General features: G+C 43.5%; 1 protein-coding gene across 1 annotated transcript in view; it reads right to left on the bottom strand.

Moving 5' to 3' along the window:
• Positions 1–215: 215 nt before the first annotated feature.
• FRMPD3 (FERM and PDZ domain containing 3) overlaps positions 216–26,569 on the bottom strand; it is a 92,761-nt gene continuing 66,407 nt past the window's right edge. Inside the window, exons 13-14 of the mRNA XM_008156318.3 lie at positions 4,955–5,776; positions 216–3,202 (exon numbers count right to left, since the gene is read on the bottom strand). Coding sequence (XP_008154540.2) covers positions 216–3,202; positions 4,955–5,776 — 3,809 coding nt within the window. The remainder of the gene's footprint in view (positions 3,203–4,954; positions 5,777–26,569) is intronic.

Raw genomic sequence — 26,569 nt, 5'->3', positions numbered from 1 at the left:
CCTAGAGGCCAGGGAAGGAGTGAGGATACCCAGGGCAGCAGCAGCCTGGAGACCTCAGGGACAGCCTCAATGCTAGGAGTTTTGCTCCCTGGAGACTGAAGGCTCTTGGACCCTGACTGGTCCAGCAGACACATACACTCATCACAGGATGCAAGGACCACAAAGCTCAAACCTGGGTCTGAGGTTGGGGAAGGGGGGAGGCTTGGGCAGATGCCCTACTTAATAAGGGTTTTTAAGGGGTGGGTGAATGTGCTCATAACAGTCGCCGAAGTTGGGGATCCTGGTGGGTGCCCCGGGGTTACCCCCATAGCTGCTGCTGCCTGCTGCTGTTGCTGCTGTTGCTGCTGCTGCTGCTGCTGCTGGTTCAGATTCCGGATGGTGGACTCCTCAGCAGCACGCAGCAGGAAGGTGTAGTTCCTTACCACCTCTTCTACCTTGGCCAGCAGCTCTTGGCGCTGTGCCTCGGAGCGCACGATGAACACCAGCCGCACGAAGGTCTCAATGAGGCTGCTCAGCACCTGGAAGCTGCCCGTGATGGCTGCCAGCATGTGAGTTGGACTCTTGTCCACGTTGGCTACGCGGCGGCAGGAAGCCCGGAGCTCCTTGAACTTGAGAAACAGCTCCAGCTTGTACTCAGAGATCTGGGAGCCATAGGGCTTGGGAGCGCGGGCCTCAGGGCTGGCCACACATTGCCGCAGGACTGTCAGCAACTCGTTGGTGTCCAGCCGGGCAGCCAGGAAGCCGTCAGGCAGGCCATAGGCATGGGCCCGCAGGGCATTGATCTTGGCTAGGCTCCCCTCGAAGGTAGATACCCGCAGGTCAATTTCCTGGGTGCGGGAGGCCTCAGGGCTGCTGCTGCTGCAGGTGGCAGCATCCAGCACCTGCAGGGTCCTGCTCACTACGGGCACCACCTTCTCGTCCAGCTTCATACCAGGCAGGATCTTCATGGGGATGGAGTAGGAGAGCTCATCCTTGCCATCACTGGCATCATCCGCTATGTCACACTTGCGGTAGTAGAAGCAGTAGCGGATGGAGCAGCACTTGCTGCTTTCACTGTCTTCGTCCAACTCGGCGGGCTTCCGGTACACCTCTTCTGGCAGTGAGAACACGGCCATCTGTTTGGGGCCTTTGGTCTCAGGAGCAACTTGGACATATGAGGGGTCTCCTAGGGTTGGTGACTCCAGAGGCTTGCTTTTGGGACCCAAGCCTAGGGGGAGGCCTGTCTCTACCTCCTTGGCCTCCCTGGGCAGCATGCCCAGGGGTGGCTGTGGATAGACATCCGAGGTCAGTGAGGCCCTGTCACCCTGGTCCGGGTCACTGATACTATAGCGGCGCATAAGTTTCCTATAGTTGGGAGCTCCCAGACACTCGCCCCCTGAGGCACATGTGCTCAGGCACGAAATACCGCTCTCAGGGTCTGATCGGCACTCTCGGGATTCCACGCTGGTGGAGCGGATGCGCCGGACATTGGTGGGACTGCCAAGGTTCAAGTCTGGGCCAGCCTCTGGCTGCCTCTGGGTAGGCAGGACCTTGTCCTTCTCCCTCCCTTGGAAGCCGGGCACTGGTGTCTGGGGCGCCTGTGGCCGACCCCCCCGGCAGATGCGTTTACAATCACAGCTGCGTCTCTGCTCACGGGACATGCCAGGCCCCTGCTGTATAGGGCTGCTGCGTAGCTGGCAGCTGCAGCGGCCTGGTGCTGGAGGTTGGAGGTATTCAGTGCCCGGCAGCTCCCCCTGGCTTGGTGGCTTTAGAAGTTCCTCAAGGAACTCCAACTCATACTGCTTTACCTTCTGCAGCTGGGCCTGCCGCTCATCGGTTTCCTTCTTCTGGCGGGTTGGGAAGGTGGCAGAGAATAAATTGCGTAGCCTGAAAGGACCTCGAGATGATTTGGGCTTTGTGGGGCCTTCGGAGGTCACTTGGGCTCCATCCAGGGTTGTTTCAAGCTTCCTAGAGGGCATGGTGCTCACCTGACGGCTGGCAGCCTGGGGCCTCAATGGGCTCTGGCCTTGAGGAAGGCAGCTGGGGCTCTGGCCTCGGGACAGGCTGATGGGGCTGTGGCCTCGTGATTGGAAGCTGGGGCTGTGGCCTTGAGATGGGCAGCTGGGACTCTGCAGAGCTATGGGGTAGCTAGCTCGGGAAACCAGGCTGGTCTCCTCAAGCTTGCTGCTTTGGGGTGTGCTCTCCAGCTGCCCCTTCTCCCCTTGGCTGGAGATGGTGCTCTGCTTATACAGGGAAGGCTTAACACCCTCTGGCTTACCCTTGCCTGCCACTTCCCCTGTAGCTTGCTTGCCCACTGGCTCTCGACTCGCTCTCAAATGATAGCTTTTGGGAGGGAAACTTTGAACAGGCAGCCTATCCTTTTGTGGGGAGAGGTGCAGGCTGTCAGCCCGGCTACCTGTGGTTACTCGGGAGCTGGAAGAGATCTCTGGGCTTATTTTGAACTTAAGATTCTTATTGGCACTGTCACTCATCATGCTGACCTCTGGCTTCCCCACGCTGGCCTCCAGCCTCCTTTCCCCACTGCTGGAAGGGTTCCCCAGGGCCCCGCCAGAGGCAGGTAGACTCTTAGTGTGAACCACCTGCTGTAGGGCAGCTGAAATGATAGCTGGGGTCACACTGCCCTTTGGGTCCAGGATAAGCTTGGGGCTCAACCGGACCTCCTTTGGCAGGTTCCCCCTTAGTTCAGAGACCTTCTCTTCACTGAGGGATGGTGTGGCCGCCCTCAGTGACATCTCTAGGCCTGCCTTAGTGTAGCCAGGCCCTTTGTCCTCAGGAACTGGGGACAGCAGGCTCAGATTCTTCTGTTCATTAAGCTGTGGGGACAGTGCTGGGTGCACTGCCAGGGCATATGTTCGCTCTCGCTGTGACTGAGCCTCTGGCTGGGGCAGCTTCCTCCTAGCGCCAGGGGGGCCAGGACTCTGGCCTGTGACAGCTGGCTGGAGGGATGGGTTGGGATCCGGGCGCCCAAGAGAGTAAGGGGCTGTGAGAACAGCCTGGGCCGCACAGCTCTGGATCCGGAAAGGCAGGTCCTTGCGGGTCAGAAGACTGTCTTTGTTGAGGTGCTGGGTCAGGAAGTAGGTGGTGTTCTGGTGCTGCTTCATGGCAGACATCATCTCTGACATATCTGTGAGCTCTGAAGAGTTGGTTTCATGGCCCGAGTCCAGCGATGATTCAGGGGTGATTGTGGCCAGCACAATCAGACCTGGAGGAACAGGGACAGGGCTTGCTGCACTTAACTCAGATCAAGTCCTCTCCCAATCATTTGTAGAGTTTACAAGGGCCAAGGCTAGCCAGCAGTACTGCAAGTTGGGGAAAGCCAGTCAAGCCTGGGGGGACTGCAGAGTTGAGGGTGGGAGGAGTGGAGGGGAGGGGACAACAAGAGGCAACCTGGGGAGGAGTTGTGAAGGGCTAGAATCCAGAAGAGAACAAAAGAGGCACAAAGAAGATCTGGGCACTTTGATGGCAAATTAACATGCAAAACACATGCAAAACCACATGCTAATCATCTCTATTTTTAGATTCCATAGCCAGTAAATTTTTGTTAATTACCCTGAAGAGGGCTGGCAAAGACAGGTCCCTCTCTATTTGGACCCCCTCATCTGGCAAGGCCTGCCAGCTGAGTCCTTGCAGCTGAGGCCATTTAGCTGAGATTGTCCTCCCTCTGGCTACCACATGGGCCCCTAGCTTTGGAGCAGCTAGTGCTTAGAGCTCCATAAATGGGAGCTGCCTGACACCAAGGTTGCCCTCAAATACAGAAAAGGCAGGTGTTGGTACTCTCTCTGGTCAGGCAAGCTCCCTCTGACCCCCAACTTCTTCACCCTCTATGTGAACATTTTTTCCCACCTCATGTGCTTTCTCATGTGCCTTACTTCCCCCTATTCCTTTTCTGTTTCTGTATCACTGACCACTTCTTTTTAAGTTGTATGTTTATGGAAGTATGTATGGGTGCATGTCTGACACATGTGTTTGTCTACAAAGTGGATATGTGTGTATGGAACAGATAATAACATGCATGTTCTATGATATTCCCAACAAATAATAATTAATAATAGCCCTAGCTGGTTTGGCTCAGTGGATAGAGCATCGGCCTGTGGACTGAAGGGTCCCGGAGTTTGATTCCCACCAAGGGCACATATCCAGGTTGCTGGCTCCATCCCCAGTAGGGGGCATGCAGGAGGCAGATAATCAATGATTCTCTCTCATCATTGATGTTTCTATCTTTCTCTCCTTTTCCCTTCTTCTCTGAAATCAATAAAAAGATATTTTAAAAATAATAAATAATAATAATAGCTACCACTTACTGAGTCCTTCCTATGTGCTAGGCACTGCTCAAGTGCTTTGCATGAATGATCTTATTTAAACCTCACAACAACCCTATGTGATATGACTTGTTATCAAACCCATTTAAGATGACAAAAGTGAGGCTCAGAGAGGGTAAGTGCCTTGTCAAGGTCACACTGAAAGTGAGTAAAGAAGACAGGACTTGAGTGCATCTGATTGAGAGCCCAGGTTCTTAGGCAGAATAAAGACCTCTGCCTTGAGCAGTGAAGACTCCTGGCTCTCCTGATCCCAGGCCGCTAGGTGGTTACTGGGTCGTTTGGTTTTTCTTCGTCATGTGCGTGCTGGAAGTCCTTTGGCTGTCTTGTATAGCTCTTACAATTTTGCTTTGATCCTCCATCCTAACCTGGATCCATAGCTTGCATGGCCTCAATCCCTGGGGTCCATCTACAAGACATTTTCAGAGGTAGAATGGCAAGAGCCAGAGCTCTAGCTGGAGCTGAGCAGCAGACCCCTGCCATAACATCATTGCTCCCCAACACTATCTGAACCACCTCTGGCCCATTCACTGTCCTGACACACCACAGTAACTTTGATCTCTGCTTTGGAAAAAGCAATGTCACCTGCTGGCCCTGCCTGGAAGGGGAGGCAAGAGTGAGGAGGAATGGGCCGTTACCTGCAGTCTGTGGGGGTGGAGGGTGTGGTCCATCCTCTGATGCTGCCAAGGCTTCTAGAGCCTGCAGAGTGGACACTAGTGCATCATCCAACTCCTGAGCATGATCTCGGACAGTTCGGGTCTGCATGCTGTCAATCAATGTCACTGGAATCTCATCATACAGGAGCCCACGCAGGTGGCGTCCTTGTTCCTGGCTCTGGGCTGCCCGGCGCTTGGAGTCATCCTCATCAGAACTGTTGTCTCGGAAACCAGGAGGTGGGGCAGCAATGGCAGGCAACAGGGATGTACTCTCATCTTCCTCCTCTTCTTCCTCTTCACTCCCAGGGGGTGGAAGGGACATCAGGTCTACTATATTATCACGAGAGGAACCAGGCCTCCCACCTTTGCGAGGACCCAGCTGCTCCTGGAGTTTGGTTTTGCAAGAGTCACAGTAGAAATTCAGAGCTTCAGTCCCAAGGGAATTGTCCAAGGTATAAGATCTGGCCCTACTGGCACAAGGCTCGTGGTCTAGACTGGCTGCATCAAAGTCATCAGGGACCACATTGTAACCTTGGCCAGAGCTTTTGGAAGTGGGGTCAGATTTGGTCCGGGGCCTGGTCTCCTCAAAGAAGATTAAATTCTCATTGACATCTGTCCGGCTTTCCTGCTCCTTCCTTTGTTCCCGCATGTGGAGGTAGCAAAAGCTGACAAGCTCAGAGTCGGCAGGCGGGGGCGTGCAGCAGCTCGACTTCCTGGGGCTGGTGCCCATGCTGCCCACATAACTACTCTCCTTTTTCCCCAGGTGGCCCCCAGTGACAGGGCGATGGGCACTGTGCATGTAATCTAAACCCAGAAAGAGAATCAACAGGTGAGCCTTGGTAATGAGGACTGTGGCGGAGTTCTCATGGTGTCTCTGGTCTGGGTCTATTGTGCACCGTTGGATGGCAGGTACCAAGAGAGAGCCTCACCTGGCTGCTAGGGATTAGGGGAAAGGGAATCAATTGCCCATGTTGCTGCTGGCCCTAAAAGTAGAGTGAGTAGAATAGAATGGCTTGAGTTGCTAATAGCCCCATCACCTCTGAAATGGGAAAAGGCATGGGGTGAGGTGGGGTTAGGATAAACACCTTGGTATCTAGGCATGGCTGGACTCTTACATGGATAGGTCTGAGAGTCACCTATAAGCATACTTAAATAACTGATGTTTGTTTTATGTCATTCTTGGAACTGTCCCTGCCCCTACCCTTTTCAGAGCCTTTCCAACTTCCAGTGCTCTGTCACTCTTGCATTATGTTGGATGTCTTCTAGCAGAAGGAAATAAATCTGACAAGTTACTAATGGGAAAGTGTAAAACAGGCTACGCTATGTACAATGCCCGAGATTTTGCCCTTCAGAGAGGACTGTCAGTGGACTGACATCTAGAATTCTGGGCATCTGAATGTATAAAGCCTATAAGAGATATGCTGGGATTGTATATGGGGTGGGGGAAAGGCTGGGAAGGACATTGTTACAATTCCTCAAATCTCATTATTGCTCTGTATTCATGTAGGGCCAGCCTATCCACTACACATACATGTGGCAAAATGTTCTGCTAAACAGCTTTTATTTATTTATTTATTTATTTATTTATTTATTTATTATTTATTGTTAATACTCATCCAAGGATATTTTTTCCATTGATTATTTTTAGAGAGAGTGGAAGGGAGGGAGGGGGAGAGAGAGATGTAGAGAATCATTGATGTGAAAAAGACACACTGATTGGTTGCTTCCCACACGTGCCCCAACCAGGGTTGGGGACCAAACCTGTAACCCAAGTATGTGCCCTTAACCGGGAACTGAACCTAAAATCCTTAGGTTCATGTGCTGACACTCTAAGCACTGAACCACACTGGCCAGGGCAACAGTTTTTAATGATGGTAGGTCTGTGCCTCTGAGGATCACCTATATCAAATGCTTCATCAGTCTCCCTCTTAGTCTGTTTTGAGGGCCCCTCCCCATGATATCTGTGAAAATATACTCAGACAATGCCAAATCACTTTGCTATCAGACAGGTATCAAGCAAGGACTAATTTAGGCTAAGGTCATCAGACATTATCCCATTTAATACTCATAACAACCCAATGAGGTAGGTGCTATTACTATCCCAATTTTACAGAGAAAACTAATCCAGTTGGTTATGTAATTTACCCAAGGTCACATGAATCATAAATGGCAGTCTGGATTTGAGCCCAGGTCTGAGGGACCACAAACCCCTTGCTTTTAATTACTACCCCACAGTTCATCATGGTGATCAAGATATTGGAAAACAAAATTTAAAATGCCTTTTAAATTCCAATTTGACAGGGTCAAGGTGTTAGCTTTTTACTAGAGCTTACAGCCACCACAAAAGCACAGTGCTGGCATTTAACAATAGAGCCCCAAAATACATGAAGCAAAAGCTGACTGAATCAAAAGGAGAAATATACAAGCCAAAAACAATAGTTGAAGACTTCGACACCCCACTTTCAATAATGGAAAGAACAAACAAGCAGAAGATCACCAAGGAAATAGAGGACTTGAGCAACACTATATATGTATATAAAAGGCTAACATGCAAAGTGTCCCCTCAGGAGTTTGACCCGGAGACCGGAACTTCGATCTACTTGCTATGATGTGCGCTGACCACCAGGGGGCTGCACGGAACAAAGGAAGGCTTTGTCCAGCAGCTGGAAGGTCCCTTTCGGGCCTGATTGCTCGCAAGGCCTAGAGACCATACCCGTGCATGAATTTCATGCACCGGGCCTCTAGTAAATCTATAAATCTATAGAACATGCCACCTAATAGAAGCAGAATATACATTCTTCTCAGTGCACCTGGAATCTTTTCCAGAATAGACCGTATTTCGGTCATAAAATAAGCCTCAGTAAATTTAAAAGGAATGAAATCATACCAAATACGTTTTTTGAGCACAACAGAATTAAATTAGAAATCAATAACAGAAAAAAATTTGTAACATTCAGATTCATGTAGAAATTAACATTGCTAAATAACCAATGATTCAAGGAAGAGTTCACAAGGGAAGTTAGAAAATATTTTGAAATGAAGGAAAATGAAGATACAACACACTAAAACTTATGGGATCTCTCTAAATTAGTGTTCAGAAACAATTATAAATGTAAGTGCCTACATTAAAAAAAAGAAAGACTGCACATCAATAACTCAACCTTCCACCTTAACAGATTTGAAAAAGGAGAGCAAACTAAACACAAAGGGAGTAGAAGAAAAGAAATAGTAGTGTATAGAGTATAGAAAAATAAGAGATAATCAATGAAACTAAAAGTTGGTTCTTTGAAAAGGTCAATGAAATTGACAACATTAGCTGTATAGACCAAGCCAAAAAAAGAAAAAGAAAAAGAATAAAAAGAGAGAAGTTTCAAATTAGTAAAATCACAAAAAAGACAAGGGCCATCACTACTGACTACAGATACAGAATTGATTATAAGGAAAAATCATGAATACGTTTATGCCAAAAAATTAGGTAACCTAGATGAAATGAACAAATTCCTAGACATATAGAAACTATCAAAACTGACTCAAAAAGATAGGAAATATTAATAGGCCAATAACAGGAAAAGAATTAGTAATTAAAAATTCCTCCTCTCGCCCTAGTTCGTTTTGCTCACTGGATAGAGCGTGGGCCTATGGACTGAAGAGTCCCGGGTTCGATTCCAGTCAAGGGCACATGCCCAGGTTGTGGGCTCAATCTCCAGTAGGGGGCACGCAGGAGGGAACTGATCAGTGATTCTCTCTCATCATTGATGTTTCTATTTCTCTTTCCTCTCTGAAATAAATAAAAAATATATTAGAAAAAAATTCCTCCTCTCTCGACAAAAATATAAATAAATAAATAAATAAATAAATAAAGGTCAGGCCTAGATGGCTTTACTGGTGAATTTTTCCAAATGCTCAAGGAAGCATTTATACTAAACTCTTCCAAAATAGAATAGGAGGGAACACTTCTCAACTCATTCTATGAGGCCAATATTACCTGGATACCAAAACCAGACAAAGACACCACAAGAAAACTACAGAGCAATATTTATTATGAATATAGATACTCCTCAACAAAATAGTAGACATTTGAATCCAACAACATATCAAAAGAATTTTACACCAAAACCAATTGGCATTTATTTCAGAAATGCAAAGTTGGTTTAGCATCCAAAAATCAATTAATGCAATACACCGTGTTAATAGACTAGAGGACAAAACATATGATCATCTCAATGGACACAGAAAAATCATTTGACAAAAGTTACCACCCTCTCATGATAAAATTCAACAAGTTAGAAATGAAAGGGAACTTCCTTAATATGATTAAGGTTATCTATGAAAAACTGAGAGCTAACGTCATACTGGGTGGTCAAAGACTGAAAGCTTTCCCCCCAAGATAAGGAAAAAGTCCAGAATTTTTAGTCTGACCACTTCTATTCAACATGGTACTGAAAGCTCTAACAGGGACTATTACACAGTAAATTGAAATATAAAGTATCCAAATTGGAAAGGAAGGAGGAAAAGTATCTCTATTTCCAAATGTCATTATTTTGTATATTTAAAAAGTAAACAATTCCTAATAATAAACTACTAGAAATAAACAAGCTCAGCAAGTTTGCAGGATAAAAGCTTAACATACAAAAATCAATTGTATTTTTAAACACTAGAAATGAACAATCTGATAATAAAATTAGGAAATGATTCTATTTTCTTTTTTTTTAATTAATCCTCACCTGAGGATATTTTTCCTTTGATTTTTAGGGAGAGTGGAAAAGAGAGGGAAAGATAGAGAGAAACATAGTTGTGAGAGAAACACATCGATTGGTTGCCTCCTGCATGCACCCCATTAGGGACTGGGCTGGGAAGGAACTTGCAACCAAGGTCCGTGCCTTTGACTGGAATTGAACCTGGGACCCTTGGGTCCGCAGGCTGATGCTCTATCTAATGAGCAAAACCATCTAAGGCTGGAAATGATTTTATTTATAATAGCACCAAAAAGAATAAAATACTTAGGCATACATTTAACAAAAGAAGGGCTAGACTTATATACTAGAAACTAAAAACAAATTTGTGAAATAAATTAAATAGTGGTGAAAGCCTGGGAGGGGTGAATATGGGGTGGAGGCGGGTGGTCAATGGGAAAACAAACAAACAAAGGAGATACCTATAATACTTTCAACAACAAAGATACATTTAAAATAAAATTAAATTTAAATAAATGGAAAGACATTCTATGATCATGAATTGGAAAATTTAATAATGTTAAGATGACAATACTTCCCAAATTGATCTACAGATTCAATACACTCCTATCAGTTGGAGAAACCAAGATGGCGGCATAGGTAAACACCTAAACTGCTGCCTCGCACAATAATTTCAAAACTACCATATTTTCCAGCATATAAGACGACTGTGCGTATAGATTTTCCTGGGTTAAAAAGTCGTCCTATACGCCAGAAAATACAGTACAACTAAAAGACAGAATGGACATCATCCAGAACCACAGGAAAGCTGGCTGAGTGGAAATTCTACAACCAGAAGGAAAGAGGAAAGCACACGGAGAATCAGAGCTGCAAAGGACTGAGGTACGGAGATGCGCACGCGGAGAGGAAGGGCAGCTGAGTGCCTGGCTGGTGTTCTCTGGTGGGAGAGGGAAGGAAGCCCCAGACTGCACTGAAACCCAGTTCTGACTGCATTGAACCCCAGTTCTGGGCGAAATGCTGTGGACCCAGGCTCATATGGGGGGAGTCTGGACTGTCAGGTAGAGAGAAAGGCACACGGAGACTCGGAGACTCAGGGAAGCCGCGGCGGGAAGGGGTCTGGAGGCGCGCACGCAAGACTGACTGTTGAGGTTGCCGCTAGCTTTCCCTAGCGGAAGGGAGTTGGAAGCTCCTGACTGCACTGAACCCCAGTTCCGACTGCACTGAACCCCAGTTCCGGGTGAGCCTGGGGGAATCTGGACTGTCGGGCGGAAACTCAGGGGAGCCGCGGAAGGCAGAGGTCTGGAGGTGTGCATGCAAGGGTAGGGCTGAAGGGAAGCCAAGACTGTCTGCTCAGCCCTGAGACTCCGCCCCATCCAAGCTGAGCACAGAGGATTTTGCAATTTTGCAAGTCTTGTCTCATAAGGCTGTCTCCATCACAGAAGCTCTCCCGGCGTAGACAAAGCTGATCCTCACAGACAACTGGCCTGAAGGTCAATTCCTCCCAGTGATACCAACAACAATCAAGACTTAACTACAACAAGGCTGTACACACAGTCCACAAAGGGGTGCACCAAGAGTGTCCACCTCAGGTAACTGGGGAGGCTGACCCACTGGGCCCTATAGGACACCTAGCACACAAAGCTACCCTACCAACTCAGGGAAGCAGCGAAAATGCGGAGACAAAGAAATAGATCACAAATGAAAGAAATGGAGGAAAACAAACGACTGGATATAGAGTTCAAAACCACGGTTATAAGGTTTTTCAAGAATTTCCTAGAAAAAGCCGATAAATTTAGTGAGACCCTCGAGGATATGAAAAAGGACCAACTAGAAATTAAACATATACTGACTGAAATAAAAAAATATTATACAGAGATCCAACAGCAGACTAGAGGAATGCAAGAATCAAGTCAAAGATTTGAAATACAAAGAAACAAAAAACACTCAACCAGGAAAGCAAAAAGAAAAAAGAATCCAAAAAGTTGAAGATAGTGTAAGAAGCCTCTGGGACAACTTCAAACTTACCAACATCCGAATTATGGGGGTGCCAGAAGAAGAGAGAGAGCAAGATACTGAAAACCTATTTGAAGAAATAATGACTGAAAACTTCCCCTACCTGGTGAAAGAAATAGACTTACAAGTCCAGGAAGCACAGAGAACCCCAAACAAAAAGAATCCAAAGAGGACCACACCAAGACACATCATAATTAAAATGCCAAGAGCAAAAGACAAAGAGAGAATCTTAAAAGCAGCAAGAGAAAAACAGTTAATTACCTACAAGGGAGCACCCATACAACTGTCAGCTGATTTCTCAACAGAAACTATGCAGGCCAGACAGGAGTGGCAAGAAATATTCAAAGTGATGAATAGCAAGAACCTACAACCAAGATTACTCTACCCAGCAAAGTTATCATTCAGAATGGAAGGTCAGATAAAGAGCTTCACAGATAAGAAAAAGCTAAAGGAGTTCATCACTACCAAACCAGTATTATATGAAATGCTGAAAGATATTCTTTAAGAAGTGGAAGAAGAAAAAAGTAAAGATAAAAATTATGAACAACAAATACATATCTATCAACAAGTGAACCCCAAAATCAAGTGAATTAAAAATCTGAGGAACAGAATAAACTGGTGAATATAATAGAATCAGGGGCATAGAAAGGGAGTGGACTGATAATTCTCAGGCGGAAAGGGGTATGGGGGGTCCAGGAAGAAACTGGACAAAAATTGTACACCTATAAATGAGGACAGTGAGGGGGGAGTTAAGGGCAGAGGGTGGGGTGGGACCTGGGTGGAGGGGAGCTATGGGGGGGAAAAGGAGAAACTATTATAATAATCTGAACAATAAAGATTTATTAAATTTTAAAAAATACACTCCTATCAGAATCCCCGCTGACTGTAGAAACTGACAAGCTAATTCAAAAATTCATATTGAATAACAAGGGATCCAGAATAACCAAAAAAAACTTTAAAAAGAACAAAGTAGGAGGATTCACTGTTCTTTATTTCAAAGCTTACTACAAAGCAACAGTAATCAAGATAGTGTGGTACTAGCATAAGGATAGACATATGAATTACTGGAATATAATTGAAAGTCCAGAAAGAAATCTTTATGTTGTGTTCAAATAGCCCAATTTAAAAATTGGCAAAGGAAAAAAAATAAAATAAAAATTGGCAAAGGATTAGAATAGATATTTCTTCAAAGAAGATATACAAGTGGCCAATAAGCACATGCAAAGATGTTCAACATTATCAGCCATGATGCAAATCAAAACCAGGAGATACACTTCACACCCACTACAAAGAATGTAATAAAAAAGATAAAGGGAGTGACATCAAAGGAATGGTGGCATGACAGCACACCTTGCCCTCTCCCCCTGAAATTTCAACAAGTTAACCAACGATAATACAACAAAGAAATCCCTGGTTAACACACACATACCTGAGAGACCCACGCATTGAAACATCTAAAAGTGGGCACCCAGGAATTAACAGGGAGATAAAAGGGGAAGTGCAACCGGCCTGCAGACAAAGCCCTGCAGGCAGGAGCTCATGGCTTGGCAGGGAAAGCAGAGAAAACCAGCAGCAGCAGGTGCTTCCTTTGGCCTTGAGGAACAGAAAGATGTGGAGGGGGTGGTAGCAGCTCAGCAGGGAACGCGGCAAGGGTGCAAACAGTGTCTGAGTCAGCAGATGCCTAACAGAGCGCCAGATTCTCTTGAGTGGCTCTCCACTGTTGGCAGGATGGTGATATTTCAAAGAAATAGAATCATAGAACCCTGATGGCATTTGGACTCCCAAAACTCACCTCTTGTTGCCCTTGAAATTGGGTCCAGAAGCATATTATCTGTAAACCAAGAACCGTTGCAGTAGAACTGCTGTTTCCTTCTATCACTGATCCCCAGGAGGGGTGCTTGGGGCAAGACCCTATGGAGGTCAGGGGTCACTATTATGGTGAGGGCAAAACAAACCCCACCCCAAGTAGTGCAGCTGTATTGTCTTACCAAGCTGCAGAGGTTCAAGATTGGGAGATCACAGAGGTAAAAAATCTTGCAATTCAGTGTCATCCACTGAAAAAGAGAAAAACCTCTTCAGACAAAGCTTCTATCAGCCATGCTTATAGGGAGATAAATGAGTAGGCAAAGGAGAACAGCAAATACCATGAATAACCACAGTAACAAGGATGACCATAAAGAAAATGAAAAATCCCAGAAAGCAAGCTGGAACATATGGAAATATGTGATATAAATAACAGAGATTTCAAAGTTGCAGTTATGAAAAATACTCCATGAGATGTGAGAAAATACAGACAGGCAATTCAGTGCACTCAGAAAACAAACAAATGAACAAAACCAAGTACTTTACCAAAAAGACTGAAACTTTAAAAAAGAACCATTCAGAAATCCTGGAAATGAAGCATGCAATTAAGGATATTAAGAGTGAACTACTGATCTCACTCATTTATGGATAATAAAGAACATTATAAACTTGAACAAAAAGATAGATACAGAGACAGTAAAGCATCAAACAGACTGTCAAATTACAGGGGGAAGGTTAGGGAAAGGTGGGGGAGATAAGAGATCAATCAAAGGACTTGTATGCATGCATATAAGCATAACCAATGGATGCAAAACTCTGGGGGGTGAGGGCATATATGGGAGTGGGGTGGGGGTGGCAATGGTAAGATATGTACACATATAATACCTTAATAAAAAAATTGAAAAAAAAATTAAAAAAAAAGAGTGAACTACTGAGCATAGAAAACAGAACCAACCAGATGGAGGAAAGAATTAGTGATATTGAAGATAGGAATCTAGAAATGATGCGGAGGGAAGAAGAGAGAGACCAGACCAAAGCATAAAGAAAAATGAAAGAGCCAAAACCTGTTTGGCTCAGTGGATAGAGTGACAGCCTGCAGACTCAAGGGTCCCGGGTTCGATTCTGGTCAAGGGCATGTACCTTGGTTGCAGGCACGTCCCCAGTGGGGGGTGTGCAGGAGGCAGCTGATCGATGTTTCTCTCTCATCGATGTTTCTAACTCTCTATCCCTCTCTCTTCCTCTCTGTAAAAAATCAATAAAATATATTAAAAAAAGAAAAGAAAAATGAAAGAGCCCTACGAAAACTATCAGAATCAATCAGAAAAAAAGCAACATTAGAATTATAGGTATTCCAGAGGAACAAGAGAGGGAACAGGGAACAGAGAGCCTATTCAAACAAATAGTGGATGAGAACTTCCCAAACCTATGGAAAGAACTAGATCCTCAAATCTAAGAAGCAAACAGAACACCTAGTTACTTCAATACAAAGAGGCCCTCTGCAAGGCACTTGGTATGAAAGCTGTCAAAAATTAATGACAAAGAAAAAATTCTCAAAGCAGCCAGAGAAAAGGAAATGACCTACAAAGAAAAAAATCATCAGAATTTCATCCAACTGCTCAGCAGAAACTCTACAAGCCAGAAGAGAGTGGAACCATATATTCAAATGTCTAAAAGAGAAAAATTAGCAGCCACAAATAATATGTACAGCAAAATTATCCTTTAAATATAAAGGAGAAATAAAGATGCTCCCAGACATACAGAAGCAGAGGGATTTTACCACCAGAAAATCTCTATTGCAGAAAATACTCAAAGGACATATTCTCCTTGAAACAAAGAACATAAATAAGGTCACAACACTATGAGTAAGATCACCAAAAAACTTACAGCATAAACAGGAATAATTTGTGACAACAAGAACATAAACAAGAATAATTTGTGACAACAAGAACATAAAAAGGGAGTGGGTAAAGGACTGAACTGGCAAAGGAGGATGAAGATCAGATGCACTCAAAAGAAAAAAAAATGGTATATATGCAGGTTTACTTTTTTATAAACCTAATGATAACCACACACAAAAATCCCCAAACGAGGACACATAGCTTAAAAAAAAGAGGAAACAGAGAAAAGAATAGTACCAAACCAACACAACAGACAGAAACACAAAGGAAAAGAACCAATAGAGGCATAGAGCTACCAGAAAACAAAGATAAAATGGCTATAGGAAATCCTCATACATCACAATTACCCTAAATGTAAATGGCCTGAATTCTCCAATAAAGAGGCACAGAATAGCAGAGTGGTTCAAAAAACAGAACCCAACCATATGCTCCTTACAAGAGACACATCTGAGCTGCAAAGACAAGGGTAGATTCAAAGTAAAAGGCTGGCAAATGATTCTCAAAGCAAATAACATCCACAGAAAAGCAGGTGTAGCCATACTTATATCTGACAAAATAGATTTCAAGATATTAAAGATAACAAGTGACAAAGATGGAGACTTAATTTTTTTCCTGTTCCTGCCTTTAAAAAAATATTTTTATTGATTTCAGAGAGGAAGGGAGAGGGATAGAGAGATAGAAATATCAATGATGAGAGAGAATCATTGATTGGCTGCCTCCTGCATGCCCCCTACTGGGGAGATCGAGCCTGCAACCCTAGCATGTGCCCTTGGCTGGAATTGAACCTAGGACCCTTTAGTCCACAGGCCGATGCTCTATCCACTGAGCCAAACCAGCTAGGGCCTGTTCCTGCTTTTTAAAAATATCTTTATTGTTGAAAATATTACATATGTCCCTTTTTCTCCCATTGATCCTTATAGCCCACCCCCACCTCATGCCTCAGGCCTCCACCACCCTATTGTCTGTGTCCATGGGTTATACATATATGCATACAAATTCTTTGGTTGATTTCTTCCCACCCACCCACCCATCCACCCCTACCTTCCCTCTGAGATTAGACATTCTGTTCCATGATTCTATGTCTGTGGATAAGATGGACACTTTATAATGATAAAGGGCACACTACATCAAGAAAATATAACATTTCTTTATATATATATATTTATATATACACATATACACATACACACACACACACACACACCCAACCAGGTAGCAATGACATATACAATAATTACTCACAGAACTAAAGGGAGAAACAGATCAAAACACAATCATAGTTAGGGAACTTAACACTCCATTGACAGCTCTAGACAGATCAACCAAACAGAAAATCAATAAAGAAATATTGGCCATAAATGAAACACTAGAACAAATGAATATAATTGACATTTACAGAACATTTCATCCCAGATCATCAGATGATACATTCTTTTCCAGTGCACATGGAACATTTTCAAAATAAACCATATGTTGGGTCACAAAACTAGCATTAACAGATTAAAAATAGGGGTGGAGTAATTGGATGCCACACTGACACGCTCCCAGGATCAAACTGGAATTACAACTAAAATATACACACAAGAGAAATCCTGAGTAATCAACTGAAGACTAGCTGGAGAGAACCCCGATAACCAAGGACAGAAAGTGGAGACTACATAGACTGACAGGAAGGGCAGAAGTGCTAAGGGCTGGCTGGGCTCCCATAGATAGCAGTTGAAGTTCCTGAGAGATATCTCATCTATGGAGGGTTGCCACTGAGAAATCTGGGGTCTAAACCCCAAGCTAGGCCCCCCAGTAGGAAGCAAAAGCACCTACATAACATCTGGCTGTGAAAAGAGCTGGGTTGCTGTCTGTCAAGGAGAGACGGCTGGAAATGCATGCACCCTCTTAAAGGGGCAAAGCACAAAATTTTGTGTGCAGCCACTCACCTTGGTCTCCAAGAGAGGGAGGGCAGAGTGGACTGGAACTGTGTGAACAGAAACCAGGCTTGGGGGCTCTGGGGTTAGAGCTCTGAAGGCAGACAGCCCAGTTTCCTGTGCTGAGTCATTCCCTCATGCTGGGGAGAACATCTTTCTCAGGCAGTCCTTTGCTATCCAGGTGGTTTTTGCCTGGGCGGGGGCGGGGGGGTGGTGGTGAGGGGGAGACAGTTGCCCCACCGTATTGGAAAACACCTTGTCTCACCCTGTGGAGTTTCTGAGGCCCATTAAGAGACAGAGAATAACAGCCTCCAGGCAGAAGCAATTGACCCATCCTCATAGAAAACCTATCGCACCACCTGTGGACAATTGCCTTAGGCTACTCAACACTTAATCCAAGCAGTCTGCAGGCAGAGGCAGGTCTATGGAGGTTTTGAGTCTTTGCCTGATCTAATTAGTCAGAAACAGGGTTTGACACTGTCCTGCACCAGAGATTGGGAGATATAGAAGATCTACCTAATACATAGTCACAAACCCAAACAGGCAGCCAAAATGGGGAGACAAAAAACAACAACCCCCCTAACGAAAAAATAAGAGAATTTTCCAGAAGAAGAGCTAAATAAAATGGAGATAAGAAATTTGTCAGACACAGAATTCAGAATAATGATGGCAAAGATGCTCAATAGCATGAGAAATGGTACAGTAACTATGAAGAATGACCTAGCGCTAATCAAGAACACAGTGAAAGGGATACATAACAGATTAGGGGAAGCTGAGAAAGGGATCAGTGAATTAGAAGACAGGGTAGGAAAAATCACTCAATCAGAGAAATAAAAAGGAAAAACAATTAAAAAACGGGAGGATAACTTAAGGAAGCTGTGGGACAACATGAAACATAACAATACACTGAGTGGCCAGATTATTATGATCTCTGAATGCATAATAATCTGGCCACTCAGTGTATATCCTATATAATAAAAGGCTAATATGCAAATTGTCCCTCGACCAGGAGTTCGACCAGCAGGCAGGCCGGCCAACTGCCCATGTCCCCTCCCCCTGGCCAGGCTGGCTGGACCTCACCCATGTACAAATTCATGCCCCGGGCCTCCAATACACACACACACACACACACACACACACTCAAACTGAGTGGCCAGATTATTATGTGTTCAGAGATCACAATAATCTGGCCACTCAGTGTATTTGCATAATATGTGTACCAGTACGAGAAACAAGCAAGCAAGGGATAAAGGAAGTGTTTTGAAGAAATAATGGCAGAAAATGTCCTTAACCAGGTGAAGGAAAAAGTCACAAAAGCATAGAAGGCACAGATAGTTCGAAGCAAGAAGAACGTAAGCAGGCTTATACCCAGACAGCTACACTAATAAAAGAGAAAGATGCAAATTGACCATACCTCCGCTACGCCCACCAGCCAATCAAGAGCAAGTATGCAAATTAAGCCAACAAAGATGGTGGTGGCCACGGAGCTGGAATGAGAAGGAGGCTTGGGTTGCCCCCAGCGATGGAGGAAGCCAAACTTCTCGCCCGCCCTGGCTTGCTCTGGCCTCCACTCAAGGCTACAAAGTTTCAATTATAGAAGATAAATAAATCCCAGATACCTGCTTCCAGCCAGACCTGGCCTCTGCTCAAGGCTACAAAGTTTCAATTATAGAAGATAAATAAATCCCAGATACCTGCTTCCAGCCAGCCCTGGCCTCTGCTCAAGGAGGCACTGAAAAAACAAAACAAAAAAACGAGGCGCTGGGAGCCTGGGTCGCCGGGGGACGTGGCCAGCCTGCAAACAGCCATTAGCCCTCACCCAGGCTGGCCAGGCACCCCAGTGGGGACCCCCACCCTGAAGGGGGTGTAGCCAGCCTGCAAACAGACCTCAGCCCCTTACCCAGGCTGGCCACACCCCCATGGAGTAAGAGTCCCCACTGGAGGGCATGGCTAGCTTGCAAACAGCCATCAGCCCCTCACCCAGGCTGGCCAGGCACCCCAGCAGGAACCCCCACCCTGAAGGGGGTGTGGCCAGCCTGAAAACGGCCCTCAGCCCCTCACCCAGGCTGGCCAGGCACCCCAGTGGGACCCCCCACCCTGAAGGGGCTGTAGCCAGCCTGAAAATGGCCCTCAGCCCCTTACCCAGGCTGGCCACACCCACATGGAGTAAGAGTCCCCGCTGGAGGGCGTGGCTAGCTTGCAAACAGCCATCAGCCCCTCACCCAGGCTGACCAGGCAACCCAGCAGGGACTCCCACCCTGAAGGGGGTGTGGACAGCTTGAAAACAGTCCTCAGCCCCTCACCCAGGCTGGCCACGCCCCCCAGGGGGGACCCTCACCCCATGGGGGCCTGGCTGGCCTGCAAACCACCACAGGCCCCTCGCCCAGGCCGCCCCACGCCCCAAGGAAACCCCCACCCTGATCTGGAACACCCTTCAAGGCAAACCAGCCAGCCCCCACCCATGCACCAGGCTTCTATCTATACCAGTGATGGGCAACCTTTTGAGCTTGGTGTGTTAAACTTCACCAAAAAACTGAGCATAACTCGGGTAGTGTGTCACTTTGAGGAAAAAACATTATTTCACAAATGTTTCATCCTCAGGAGCAGCAAATGTTTCATCCTCGGCATGCAGCTGCCTCAGCGGCCGTGTGTCATCAGAAATGGCTATGCATGTCAGTGCTGACACGTGTGTCATAGGTTCGCCATCACTGATCTATACTAATAAAAGGGTAATATGCTAATTAGACTGGGATACCTTCCAGGAGACCTTCCAGACGTTCTTCTGGACAAAGCCATGGTGGTGGGGCTGAGGTAGAGGTGGTTAGAGGCCAAGAGGGGAGGGCCGTTGTGGGTGATCAGGCTGGTGGGGGGAAGGGCCGTTGGGGGTAAGGAGACCAGCAGGGGGGCAAGTTGGGGGCGAGCAGGCCATTAGTGGGGGTCAGTTGGAGGTGATCAGGCCAGTGGGGAGGGGAGGTGGGGACAAGTAGGCCATCAGGGGGGCGCAGTTGGGGGTGAGCAGGCTGGCAGGGGGGGCATTTAGGGGCGAGCAGGCCAGTGGCGGGGGGCAGTTGGGGGCAAGCAGGCTGGCAGGCAGAGTTGTTAGAGGCAATCAGGAGGCAGGCAGGCAGGTGAGCAGTTAGGAGCCAGCAGTCCCGGATTGCGAGAGGGATGTCCGACTGCTGGTTTAGGCCCGATCCCTGTAAACCGGCAGTAGGGCATCCTTTGAGGGGTCCGAGATTGGAGAGGGTGTAGGCTGGGCTGAGGGACACCCCCCACTCCGTGCACGAATTTCGTGCACCGGGCCACTAGTATCATAATTAAAATGCCAAAAATTAAAGACAAAAGAGAATCTTAAAGGCAGCAAGAGAAAAGCAATTTGTTACCTACTAAGGAGCTCCCATAAGACAGCTGATTTCTTATCAGAAACTCTACAAGGAATGGCATGAAGTACTCAAGGTAATGAAAAGCAAGAATCTCAAACCAAGGTTACTATATCCAGCAAGGCTACTGTTCAAATTAGATGGTGAAATAAAGAGCTTCCCAGACAACAACAACAAAAAAGGCTAAAGGAATTTATCACCACCAAACTGGCACGAGAAGAATGCTAAAGGGACTGCTGTAATAATAATAAGAAATATATATTGAGAGAAACATAGGCATACAGAATTAAAATGCCAATAAATAAGTACCTATTAATAATAACCTTAAATGTAAATGGCTTAAATCAAGCATGCCAAACTCAAAGGCTAACATGGGCTAAATAAACAAGCTTTAAGTTCATGTGGGTCGCAAAAAGAGAGCTTCAATTTTCATAGAAATGTAGGTTTATTTCGATAGAGACATGCTGAAGACACAGGGCTGAAATAATGAGTAATTGTTAACATAAAATAATAGAACATTATAATAAAAATTATTATTTTTTCTTGAACATTAACTTACCAGACACTGAATAACTGCACAAATGAATAAGCATAACACAAATAAACCTATTTTTCTTGTTCTTCAAAAGCGAAATATTTCCTGTTGCACACACCAAACAAGTCAGTCCAAGACTAATGATGTGGCAATTGGCTGCTAAAATATTCACTGCTAGTATTAGTGGAGAGAATAGGTTCGCCTGCATGTAAGGCATGTAAGGGAAATGAATTCAACGCATTATAGTAATCATTCATTAGCAAATGTTGTAGTTCATTTTTAATAATTATGTATAACAGGATATTGTAAAAATTAAGTTACCAGAATTTTTTATTAAAACGTTTCTTACATACCGTTATATTGGCTGGGCCGCATAAATATTTATTGTGGGGCACATGGGGCCTGCGGGCCGTGAGTTTGACATGCTTGGCCTAAATGCTCCCACCAAAGACATAGGGTTGTTTAATGGATATAAAAATATGACCCAATTCTATGAGGTCTACAAGAGACCCACCTCATAACAAAAGACTCATACAGGATGAGAGTGAAGGGATGGAAAAAAATTTTGCATGCAAATGGAAATGAAAAAAAGCTGGGGTAGTAATACTCATATCTGACAAAACAGACTTCAAAATGAAGGCCATAACAAGAGACACAAAAGGCCACAACATAATACTAAAAGGATCAATTCAAGAAGAGGATATAATCCTGGTAAACATATATGTACCCAATATAGGAACACACACACACACACACACACACACACACATACATACACATATATATATATATATATATATATATATTATTGTTTTTTTACAGAGAGGAATGGAAAGGGATAGAAAGTTAGAAACATCAGTGAGAGAGACACTGATTCAGCTGCCTCCTGCACACTCCCTACTACTGGGGATGTGCCCGCAACCAAGGTACATGCCCTTGACCGGAATCGAACCTGGGACCTTTCAGTCCGCAGGCCGACGCTCTATCCACTGAGCCAAACCGGTTAGGGCCTAAATATATTTAAAAAAAAACTTTTGGGACTTTAAGGGGGAGATCAATAACAATAAGTCATCATAGCAGACTTGAATACCCTACTGACTTCACTGGATAGATCTTCCAGACAAAAAATTAACAAGGAAACAGTGACTCTAAATGACACATTGGATTAGATGGATTTCATTGACATTTAGAGAACATTTCACCCCAAAGCTATAGAATATACATTGTTCTCAAGTGACATATAGGTCATACACAAAGATAGCCCCATGTTAGGACACAAAACAAGGCTCTACAAGTTCAAGAAAATTGAAATCATATCAAGCATTTTCTCAGATCACAAGGGAATGAAATTAGAAATCAACTACAGTAAAAAAAAAAACAACAACCAACATTCAAACACATAGATGCTAAATAGCAAGTTATTAAACAATAAGTGGGTTACCAATGAGATAAAAAATAAATAAATAAATTCCTGGAAACAAATGAAAATGAACATACAACAACCCCAAATCTATGGGACACAGCAAAAGCAGTCCTGAGAGGGAAGTTCATAGCACTATAGGCCTACATCAAAACACAACAAAAATTAATAATAAAAAATTTAACCCTACAACTTAAAGAATTATAAAGAGAACAAAAAGAAAAGCCAAGAGTAAGTAGAAGGAAGGAAATAATAAATATTAGAATATAAATAAATGACATAGAGACTAAAAAAATACAAAAATATCAAACTAAGAGCTTATTCTTTGAAAAGATAAACAAGATTGATGAACTGTTAACCATACTCCTCAAGAAACAAAAAGACAGGATCCAAATAAAATCTGAAAGGAAAGTAGAGAAGTAATCACTGACACCACAGAAATATAAAGGATTGTAAGAAAATACGAACAACGATATGCCAAAAAAGGGGACAATGTGGATGAAATGGACAAATTCCTAGAGAAATACAATCTCCAAAAAGTTAAACAGAAAGAATCAGAAAACCTAAATGGGCCAATAACAACTGATGAAATAAAAACAGTAATAAAAAAAAAGAAGAAAGAAAAAGAAAAGAAAAAAAGCCCTGGTTTGGATGGCTTCACAGGGGAGTTTTACCAAATATTCAAAGAACTATAAACTCAACTCCTCAAAGTATTCCAAAAAAAACAAAAAGAAGGAATACTTCCAAGCTCTTTTTATGAGGCCAGCATTATCTTAATTGCAAATCCAGATAAAGACACTACAAAGAACAAATTATAGATCAATATCCCTGATGAACATAGATGCTAAAATCCTCAACAAAATATTAGCAAATCAGACCCAGCAATATATTAAGGAGATCATAAACCTTGACAAAGTGGGATTCATTCCAGGGATGCAAGGCTGGTATAATATTCACAAATCAATAAATGTGATACATTAAATAAACAAACTGAAATACAAAAATCACATGATCATATCAATAGATGCAGAAAAAGCATTAGACAAAATCCAACACTGATTTTTGATAAAAACTCTCGCAAAGTGAAAATAGAGGGATCATATCTCAACATAATAAAGGCCACATATGATAAGCTATATATACAGTGAACATTATACTCAAGGGGAAAACTACAACCATTTCCCCTAAGAACAGGAACAAGACAGAGATGGCCGACTTTACCACTCTTATTCAACATAGTACTGGAAGTCCTATCCACAAGAAGAAGAAATAAAAGGCATCCAAATTGGAAAGGAGGAAGTAAAACTCTCATTATTCTCAGATGACATCATATTGTACAAAGAAAATCCTAAAGACTCCACCAAAAAAACTAGTAGAGTTAATAAAGGAATTCGATAATATAGCAAGATTCAAAATCAACACTCCAAAATCCTTGGCTTTTTTATATACCAATAATGAACTCTCAGAAAGAGAAACTAAACAAACAATCCCATTTATCATTGCAACAAAAAAAATTAACATGCTTAGGAATAAACTTAACCATGGAGGTAAAAAACTTGTACTGGGAAAACTATAGGACATTGAAAAAAGAGATAGTGAAATATATAAACAAGTGGGAGACTATACCGTGTTCATGGATTGGTAGAATTAATATCATTAAAATGTCCATACTACCAAAAGCAATCTACAGATTTAATGCAATCCCTATTAAAATACCAACAGCATATTTCACAGATCTAGAACAATTGCTTAAAACATTTATATGGAAGCAAAAAATGCCAAATGGCAACAGAAATCTTGAGAAAGAAGAACAAAGTTGGAGGAATCACAATACAAGATATCAAGTTATACTACAAAGCCACTGTAATCAAAACAGCCTGGGACTAGCACTAGAACAGGCATATAGATCAAAAGAACAGAACAGAGACCCCAGAAATGGACCCAAGCCATTACACTAAATTAATATTTGACAAAGGATGCAAGAACATACAATGAAGTCAAGACAGTCTCTTCAATAAATGTTGCTGGGAAAATTACAGATACACACAAAAATATGAAACTAGATTACCAACTTACACCTTACATAAGAATAAACTCAAAATGGATAAAAGACTAAAATACTAGTATGAGATGGAAAACCATAAAAATCTTAGATGAAACCATAGGCAGCAAAATCTCAGACATCTCTCATAGCAATATACTAGTATTTACAGATACATCTCCTAGGGCAAAGGAAACTAAGGTGAAAATAAACAAGTGGGACTACATTAAAATAAACGGCTTCTGCAAAGCAAAAGAAACCATCAACAAAATGAAAAGAGAGCCCACTATATGTGAGAACATATTTGGCAATGATACATCTGATAAAGGGTTAATATACAAAGTATATAAGGAACTCATACAACTTAACAAAAGAAAGACAATCTAATAAAAAAAAAATGGACAAAGGACCTAAATAGATACTTCTCCAAAGCGACACACAGATGGCCAAAAGACATATGAAAAAATGCTCAAAGTCACTGATCATCAGAGAGATGAAAATTAAAATGACACTGAGGTATCAACTCACACCTGTCAGAACGGGTACCATCAACAAATGACAAGGACTGGCGAGGAGGTGGAGAAAAGGGAACTCTTGTACACTGCTGGTGGGAATGCAGACTGGTGTAGTCATTATGGAAAACAGTATGGAGTTTCCTCAAAAAAGTAAAAAATGGAACTCCCACTTGACTTAGTGATCCCACCACTTCTAGGAGTATATCCTAAGAAACCCAAAACACCAATCAGAAGGGACATATGCACCCCTATGTTCATAGCAGTACAATTTTCAATAGCTAAGATCTGAAAACAGCCCAAGTACCCATAAGTAGATGAGTGGATAAAAAAGCTGTGGTAAATTTATACCATGGAATACTATGCAGCAGTAAAAAAGAATCGTCTCTTACCCTTTGAGACAGCATGGAGGGACTTGGAGAGTATTATGCTAAGTGAAATAAGCCAGTCAGAGAAAGGTAAGTATTACATGATCTCACTCATATATGGAATCTAATGAACAAAATAAACTGATGAACAAAATAGATCCAGAGACATAGAAGCATAGAACAAACTGCAGAATTTCAGAAAGGAGGGGGAGAGTGGGTGGGTGGGAAGAAATTAACCAAAGAACTTGTATGCATATATGTATAATCCATGGACAGGGACTATAGGGTGTTGAAAGCCTGGGGCAAGGGGCAGGGTGGGCTAGAAGAGGTGAATGGGGGAAAAGGGGATCAAATGTAATGCCATCAACAATAAAGATTTAATTTTAAAAAGTAGCATCAACAAATTCAAGAAAGTTGAAATTATACCAAGTATATTTTCTGACCATGATGCCTTGAAATTAGAAATCAACTGCAGAAAGGAAGTAAAGAAACCCACAAATAAACAACCCAATCAAAAAATGGGCAACTGATCTAAATAGACACTTTTCGAAAGAAGACAGAAGGAAGGCCAAGAGACATATGAAAACCTGTTCTAAATCACTAATCATTAGAGAGATACAAATCAAAACAACAATGCGGTACCATCTCACACCTGTCAGAATGGCCATTATCAACAAGTCAACAAATGACAAGTGCTGGAGAGGATGTGGAGAAAAAGGAACCCTCGTGCACTGCTGGTGGGAATGCAGACTGGTGCAGCCACTGTGGAGAACAGTATGGAGTTTCCTTAAAAAACTAAAAATAGAACTCCCATTTGACCCAGTGATCCCACTTCTAGGAATATATCCCAAGAAACTGGAAACATCAATCAGAAAGGATATATGCACCTCTATGTTCATAGCAGCACAATTCACCATAGCTAAGATTTGGAAACAGCCTAAGTGCCCATCAGCAGATGAGTGGATTAAAAAACTGTGGTACATCTACACAATGGAATACTATGCTGTGGTAAAA

Source organism: Eptesicus fuscus, chromosome 1 (genome assembly GCF_027574615.1).
Source record: "Eptesicus fuscus isolate TK198812 chromosome 1, DD_ASM_mEF_20220401, whole genome shotgun sequence".
In the NCBI taxonomy this organism is placed as follows: domain Eukaryota; kingdom Metazoa; phylum Chordata; class Mammalia; order Chiroptera; family Vespertilionidae; genus Eptesicus; species Eptesicus fuscus.
This window is presented reverse-complemented; position numbering and strand designations above follow the sequence as displayed.